The sequence below is a fragment of the Gekko japonicus genome, unplaced genomic scaffold (genome assembly GCF_001447785.1).
Source record: "Gekko japonicus isolate JY-2015 unplaced genomic scaffold, Gekko_japonicus_V1.1 scaffold503, whole genome shotgun sequence".
In the NCBI taxonomy this organism is placed as follows: Eukaryota; Metazoa; Chordata; class Lepidosauria; order Squamata; family Gekkonidae; genus Gekko; species Gekko japonicus.
The window spans coordinates 131,792-139,992 of record NW_015165844.1 but is presented as its reverse complement, the minus strand read 5'-3'; the positions used below and the strand labels follow the sequence as shown (position 1 = coordinate 139,992).

Genomic DNA, 8,201 nt, shown 5'->3' with positions numbered 1-8,201 from the left:
GCTGTTGGCACGGGCCAGAGTGGGCCGCCCTTCCGTTCGAGACTTTGGACAGGAGGCCGCGGCCCCGTAAAAGCTGCCCTGCCCGAGGGTGCTGGGCTGCTGGCCCCTGAAGAACTGGGACTGGGCTTTGGCCTCCTCGTAGGTGGGGAGTTCCTCATTGTTCTGCTGAGGCTGGGAGCTTCCCCGAGGCTGCTTCTCCATCACCGAATTGTCCCCTTGATGCTCCTGGCCCTGTGGTTCCTGCCGCGCCGACCACTGGACCATTTGTGGGTCTTCCGGCACGAGGTTTTCCGCGGAAGAAGACGAGAGCGTGCTGGCGGCCGAGTTGGATGGTCCCGAGCTCCCCGTGGCCTGGTGCTGAACGGCCAGCAGGTTCATGTTCTCGGTCGGGTTGCCATAGCGCAGCTCCTGGATCAGCCGCTGTAACACAGTGCGAGGGGCCGCATCCTCCGAACCTCTCATCTCCACCTCTGAGACCTGAAGGAAGTGCGGAGGGTGGAAGTTGCTAAGAGGGTCTTCTTCCGCTGTACCAAACAGAAAGACAGAGAGAGAAAGGAGTGAGGGTTGAATAACTGGAAGTATTGCTGCTTACGAAAAGCTGAGAAATCTTCCATGGTTTTTTTTTTTTTAAAAAAACACTAATTACCCTGAGCTCACTTGCAGGTTAAGGACAAGTTACCTTTCTGCAGGCCTGTAGCTACACTGGGGCAATTCAGGGCCCAGCCCCCGAACTACTCTCCAAGCCCCCCCTCAACTTCCTTTCAGCCCAGGCCCCCTGACTCTCTGGCAAGATGTGGCGGCCGCCACGAACTCCCCCTGCGCCACCACTACTCCTTGCCTTCCCCCTGCACCACACCTCTCTCTGGGCCCTTTGATTGATTTAGCCAGTGCCCCAGTGCCCCCCAAAGAATTAAAAGGGCCCTTTAAAATCTTGCGGGGGTCCCCATAAGTCAATTGTGACAATGACAGCACTTTCCACCATCATGGGTACTACACGTGGAAGTGGGAACACAGCTCTTACAATTCAAGAGAAGAAAACAAGCAGGAGGAGGGGTCCAAGGTGTGTTGGGTGGAGTTGCACTTCGCACTTAGGACTCTAGTCCACCACCCAGGGATACTCTTGAATGCCGTGATGTTCTCAGATGCCTTAAAACTGGTGTGCCAACTAGACCCCTTCCTGGATCATGAATGCCTAGCCATGATTATTCATGTCCGTGTGATTATCTAAATTAAGATGACTGCAAGTCAACTTCATATGAGGCTTACAGTGCATTTGAGAACTGCAGCTGGCTCAGAGTGCAGCCATGGGCTATTGACTGGATTGGACCACACATAGGGGTATCTTTGTAGCATCTTTGTTGGCTTCCAGTTGGTTTCTTCTGGATTCATTTCAAGGTGTTTGTGTTGCTGACCTTTACAGCCCGGAATTCCCACCCAGAATTCTGGGCCCAGAATTTCCATCTAGCCTTTAAGAGCTTCCTGCTGCATGTCCCCCAACCATCTGAAGTGTGGTGGGTGACTAGAGCCGACAGGGCCTTCTTTGCAGTGATACCAAATTAATGGAACTCTCCCAGAGGAAGCTCACCCCATCCCATCTTAGCCAGCCTTTAGGCACCCATTTAAAAGTGCAATCCTAAACAGAATTATACCATTACGAACCCACTGAAATAAATGGGCGTAGAAGGGTATGGTAAGCGTTTTAATTCCAGAAAGCACTTGGATTTTGACATATTTTTGTTTTATTTAATATTTATACACCACAATTTCCTGACACGAGGGCCTTTTCTGGGGTTTTTTCCTTACCCCTGTCAATTTGTAGCCAACCTATGGTGACTCCGTAGGGTTTTCAAGACAAGAGCTGTTCAGAGGTAGTTTGTCATTGCCTGCCCCTGTGTAGCAGCCCTGACTTCCTTTGGTAGTCTCCCATCTAAGGAATAATTTTGAGGGGGGAAAGAAGAATTATCTAGCAGTGGGACCAGCCCCAACACAACTAGCAGCTGCCCCAGCCTGGTAGCACCCAGAACAGGTAGGGCGGAGCTGCAGAATCTAGGTTCAGTTTGGCAGCCAGGTGGAGACGGTTGCAAGCCCTGCCTGAGAAAGGAAGCAACCTGGAAGGCAGCTGCGGCAGAGCTTCAGGGCTCTTCTGGCTGGGTGAAGAGGTAGAGGGGAGGAGCAAACCAGGACTGGAAGAGTGGCCTGTTGAAGGAGGATCTGCAGCAGGCCAAGGAGGATGAAGAATCCCTGGTAAGGCAGAGTGGAGGGTATGGAAAGGCAGAAGAAGGGGAGGGGCTGTGGCTCAGTAGTAGAACCTCCGCTTTGTATGCAGAAGGTCCCAGGTTCAATCCCCAGCACCTTCAGTTAAAAGAACCAGGTGAGAGGTGATGTGAAAGACCTCTGCCTGAGACCTTGGAGAGCTGCTGCCAGTCTGAGCAGACAGTACTGACTAGGGATGGGCACGAACCAAATTACGAACGGAAATTCATCACAAACAGGCTCAGTTCGTGATTAGCGAATCTCAGTTCGTGCCATCCTGCCCCACGAACCTCCCAGGTGGCTTTGGAAGGTTTGTGTGTTCGTGTTGGCAGACATGCTGGCACTGGCGGTGGGGCTTGGAGAAGGACTCTAAAGAGACTGTGGTTTCTTTAAATGCCTTCTCCAAGCCACGCCGGTATGACTCAGTGAGTGAACTTAGAAGGCATATAAATGGGAACCCTTTAAATGACTTTTGCAATCAACGCCACATCACAAACCACAAACCTTGAACTGGTTTGTTAAACGGAAAGGCTCATGGAGCTTCGTGGTTCATGAGACCCCTTGAACCACAAACCTTCACGAACCTCCATTATCCCCGTTTGTGCCCATCCCTAGCCTTGATGGACCAGTGGTTTGATTCAGTATAAGGCAGGTTCATGTGTTCAAGAAGGTAGTCCAATCCCTTCCCCTCTCCAGTCTGAAGCCTTGTGGGTCCTCTACTGCAAGGAGGGTCACAGCAGAGCAAGAGTAACACAGCCTTCACCAGGGGAAGCATCACAAAGAATATGAAAATTCTCTCAGCAATAGGCAAAGCCACTAGCTTTTGCTTTTGACAAAGACAAGGACTTACCGTCGATACTACTGATCACCTCTACCATGAATGGGGAATCATCCTGCCTGCCGCTAAGCAGCCCAGGCTCTGCATACAGGTAGCTAATTTCTTCCAGTATCTGGGCAGGAGTACTGGAGCTGTAGCAAATTGATGGGGGGCCTACAGGAAAAGGAGGGGGGGAACCAGTTATTTAAACAGTGGACCCATTTGTGTGGAACTTTCTCTTGTGCACTTTTGTAATTCAGCACACTGCATAAAATAGAATTGTTTTAGCATGTGGAGGCTCTGTAAACCAACATAGTACAGTGGCAGAAAACCTGCTTTCTATCTAGAAGGTCCCAGGTTCAATCCTTGGCATCTCCAGTGAAAGTAGTGGGCTTTAGGGAAAACCAATGAAATCCTGGAACACAGTCGGAGTAGTTAATACAGTGATCTGACACAGCTGTCAGTGCGTCATACTAAAACTGGGAAGACCTGGGTTGAAATCCCCATTCAGTCATAGGACTCGCTGCCTGACCTTGGGACACTCTATCATTCTCAACCGGATCAAGTTGTTGTCGTGAGAAAATTCATGAGGGGAAAATGCTGAACACCATCCTGAGCTAACTGGTGGGATAAACATGTAACAGATGGATGTACCAATGATCTGTCTTAAGGCCAAACTACACAACCGGACTCACAGCCACAGACATACATTGGGGGAACTCACCTTAAAAAGCTCCATTAGTTCAGCACTGTGAGGTGAGGGGAGAAGCACCTTCTGATTCCCCCCCCCCCACATACACACCCCACTTTTCAACAGATAGGCTATTGGGGAGTCCTTTCATCCCTTTTTTCTGGCTCCTCATGCCCTAGGAAGGACACAGGGAGCCAGAGAACACGAGCAAAAAGCTCTTAAGGCTGCTCTTTCCACTGTCAAAACAGGGTGTGAGGAAACCAGAAATTGTTCCTCCTCCACTTACAGTGAACAATCACTATTTAAGGTGAGGTCTTCCAATGTACGTATGCCTGCGAGTCCCACTGCGCACCCGTGACCCGCAACACATGTGCGTATTGTGCAGCTATGTTCTTGGTATGGTTGTGGATAGTACTGTCAAGTCACAGCCAACTTATGGTGACCCTGTAGGGTTTTCAAGGCACAAGACATTCAGAAGTGGTTTGCCTCTGCGTAGCAACCCTGGACTTCCTTGCTGGTCCCCCGTCCAAATACTGACCAGGGCCAACCCTGCTTAGCTTCCAAGATCTGATGAGATCAGGCTAGCCTAGGCCATCCAGGTCAGGGCTAAGCTCTTAGTATAATGTGGGTACATGTTCCCAAGCTGTATAAGCTAGACCTTTTGCCCCTTGCTGGTTCTAGACAGCTTCGTCCATGACAGGTAGCAAAATGGGAAAATAATGGCATGGAGGATACCCCCCCCCCTGCATAATCATGACATATCCTACTTGTGCACTCAGGAAAATTGCAATGAGTGAAAAAGACAAAGGGATCACAAATGTTAAGTCCACAGGAAAACATAAGAGTGACCTTTTTCTGGATCAAAAAGAAGTCTAAAAAGCCTGATGTTCTGTTTCTAAAATTTGTCTCCCTTTGCTGTTTGCCCCCAGCTCAACATCTGGCACCCAGCGGTAATCTGCTTTTAAACTTAGGAGATTCCATTTATTTGGCTTTGGTTTGTTTTCGCACCACATGTCTCCTCAGAACCTTCAGGGCAGCTTTCACAACACGTCATAATAAAAACATAGTAAAAACCTGACAGAAACACTGCTCATTATTTTAAAGCAATATTGAGCGGGGTGTGTGTGTCGTACTTTAGCAATTTTGAAGTGCCAATTTTACCCCCAACTTGCCTGTTGATTTTTTTTAAAAAGGTTATTTTGTTCTAATTTGAAAATTAAAAAACAAAGCTGCCATGACAGGAAAAAATTTTATGGAACAATCTTCACAAGGAGGGTGCCCTTATTGACAGGCCCTTGCTTCCTGTTCTTACCAGACTTACCTCAGAAAAAAGATTTTTACAGAACTAAAAGGATTTCTCAAAGATATTCTACAGAAAGGGAAATTATAGAGGTGAACAGTTGCCAGGAAACCAGGGGCAGCTTTATGCCAGTGGACAAAAACAGTTACACCAGGTGTTCCTATATATATTTATTCCTTATTGTGAGACCCTGTTTGTGCCAATTCCTAATAAAGGATTTGCGACAACCAGTGTTTGGACTGCAGAAACTTAATGGGTTATTAATCCAATTGTCACTTTTCAGTAATGTTAAATTGTATTGTTTCAGTTGTGCAAATGGATGTCTTATACTATCGCTTTGTTAATCTCTTGCTTTGAATTTTGACAAACCTTGGCTTTTATTAAATCTCTTTACATAGAATCTCCTTACATAAGAAAACCAGGCTAATCCTTATACAAAATGGACTTTAAAATTCAGAAACTACTGGGGGAACCATTGACTCTCCCAGGACACATTGCTATTTATTCACCTATGGCAGGGAATTACGAGCCTCCATCCCAAATTTCCCAACCCCAAGGAACTGAAAAAGATGAGAAAAAATGGCCTTCCCTCTAGGAATATATCCCAGTCTGTATGGTAAAGACCACAGAGACTAGGAGAGTTAGCCCACAGCATCACCTGGAAGTGACATCACATTGTCCCCAGGAACCACCCGGAAAATCTCTGTGCATTGGCAGTGTTGGGAACTCTTACTGTCACTTATTTAAAAGTCACCATTCTCCAGCGGAATATTAGAGATGCTTCAATGTAAGTGAAACTGATGAATTAGAATTCATTAAGACATTTGACACCATCTCCTCAGAGTTTAACAAGGCCTTGGGATCCATCAGTCATTAAAAATGTTCAACACCTCATCAATATCTGGGATTCCTCAGTCTTTATTTAATTAATTCAATTTTTATCCCAAGCAGGGCTCAGGGCGGGTTACTAGGTTGTAAGATGGCGTCAGCGTGGTTAGTGTTCCCAGAATTCCCACTGCACGTGCGGTCAGACATTCCAATTTCTGGGAAGCAGTAGTGCTCCCACCAATAACAGCATGAGTTAATTAATCAGCGTATTAAAATGAGGTAGATTGAATTCATCACCCAATTACTATTAATGTGAACGGTCTCTATACTTTCCTAGATTACATTTGAATTTTGCTTAATTAAGTCTCACCGTGTACTTTCTGACCCCCTGATTGCCATTTACAATTCTCCTTCTTCATAACCTTATATAATTATGCATTACCTGCCTCAGGAGGAGCTGCTATATGCACCTGATGAAATTTATATCGTAGCATAAACTTCTGTGGACTGAAGCTTCCTTCATCAGATGCACATAGTGGTCCTCAGCAGGCTGATAACACATATTTAAAAAACAAATGTGGTTGTTCATATTCACCTGCATAAGTGGGAGACCAAGTGAACTGTGTCTGGGCACCTCCAAAATTCATCTGAGATTGTCAGCTATCACGCTAAATGGTGGGTGTTGGCCATTCTATGCGCTAGGAACTTGTTGCTTGCTTATGTAAAATAATGTTCTCTGACAAATATGGAGTATGCAAAATATTGTGGTGAAGCATCCTCGAAAATTTGCGATCCTTTGATGTGCAAATGGATTCTGATCTGCAGTGAGGATTTGCCCCTTTCAAAACTTTATCTTCTTTCACCAGAAAAGAATTAAAAACAGAGTGCTGCAATTAGCCAAGATGTGTAGGAGTAAAATATTGCCGTCGCAATGATCTAAAAAAAGTTGGCACCACAAGTCTCAGAATATTTCAGCCAGGAAGCCCATGAGGGGAAATCTAAACATAACATAATGTACACAGACATTTCCTTTCTGATGTGCTACCTAACTGGTATGCATGAGCATATTTACATTGTGAACACTGAGTATTATTTGTTTTGCTTCATTTATACCCCACTTTTCTCCCCAGTGGGGGCCCAAAGCTGCTTACAACATCCTCCCCCATTTTACCCTTGCAACAACCTTGTGAGGGAAATTAGGCTGAGAGAGCGTGACTGGCCCAAGGTCACCCAGCAAGCTTCCATGGCAGAGTGGGGATTTGAACCTGGGTCTCCCAGATCCTAGTTCAACACTAACCACTACACCATGCTGGCATAAAAATTAATTTAAATTAAAGTAGCATAATAAAAACAACCTTGCTTGCCTAGAACAGTTTCCTCCTCTTTTTGATGTGAAGCAATGTAAGTGGGTTTAAATGTGCCCATTTCCTAACTGAGAGTGAAAGTGTAGGATTAGGCTTGGGATGGTACTATGGCCCAAGTTCCAGCCCTTGGTGTAGATCACTTATAGCCATTTTGGCTGGAATGGTGACAGCTGTGTATTGACATAGCAAGGCAACACTAGACCAGTGGTCCCCAACTTTTTTGAGCCTATGCACACCTTTGGGAGCAGCAGGGAGGCCTATCTGACATACAGCAACGTGTCTACGTCACCATGTCTGGGCCGTTGGGGCGACACACTGGTATTTGGGCAAAAGGTAAAAGTAAAGGTAAAGGTTTCCCTTGCTCGAAAGCCAGTCGAATCCGACTCTAGGGTTGCGGTGCTCATCTCCGTTTCAAAGCCGAAGAGCCAGCGCTGTCCGAAGACGTTTCCGTGGTCATGAGGCCGGCATGACTAAACACCAAGGCGCACGGAACGCTGTTACCTTCCTACCAAAGTGGTACCTATTTATCTACTTGCAATTTCTTGCTTTTGAACTGCTAGGTTGGCAGGAGCTGGAACTAGAGACGGGAGCTCACTCCGTCTTGTGGCACCCAGGTCTCGAACTGTTGAACTACTGACCTTACACAGCCTGCAGTTCAGTGTAGAGTTTTTGCCCAAATACCAGAGTGTTGGCCTGATGCAATGATGTTATTTCCGGGTCACGCGGGCAGAGATGTAGACACATCTCTGTACGTCACATGGATCTCCCTCTTTTGGGGGGTAAGTTCCACCCAATAGCCAGCTGGGGGACCCCTGCCTCCACCCAGGGGGGCAGGTCTGGCAACCCTATCTCATTCTCCGCATGTGCAGACTAGGACCGATTCCCCACAAGCAGCTGTGCCGCCCTCGGTCTTCTGTTTGCAATTTCCCCCTATTCACTGTGCGGCCG

The 8,201-nt window shown here is 46.9% G+C and overlaps 1 protein-coding gene across 2 annotated transcripts in view; it reads right to left on the bottom strand.

Annotated features, from left to right (window-relative positions):
- AMOTL1 (angiomotin like 1) overlaps window positions 1-8,201 on the bottom strand; it is a 101,892-nt gene that overhangs the window by 49,816 nt on the left and 43,875 nt on the right. For both annotated transcript variants that reach the window (XM_015411049.1, XM_015411050.1), the window contains 2 exons: window positions 3,104-3,244; window positions 1-524 (listed from right to left, as the gene is read on the bottom strand). The exon at window positions 1-524 is cut by the window's left edge and continues 398 nt beyond it. In XM_015411049.1, the coding sequence (XP_015266535.1) occupies window positions 1-524; window positions 3,104-3,244 (665 nt within the window). The remainder of the gene's footprint in view (window positions 525-3,103; window positions 3,245-8,201) is intronic.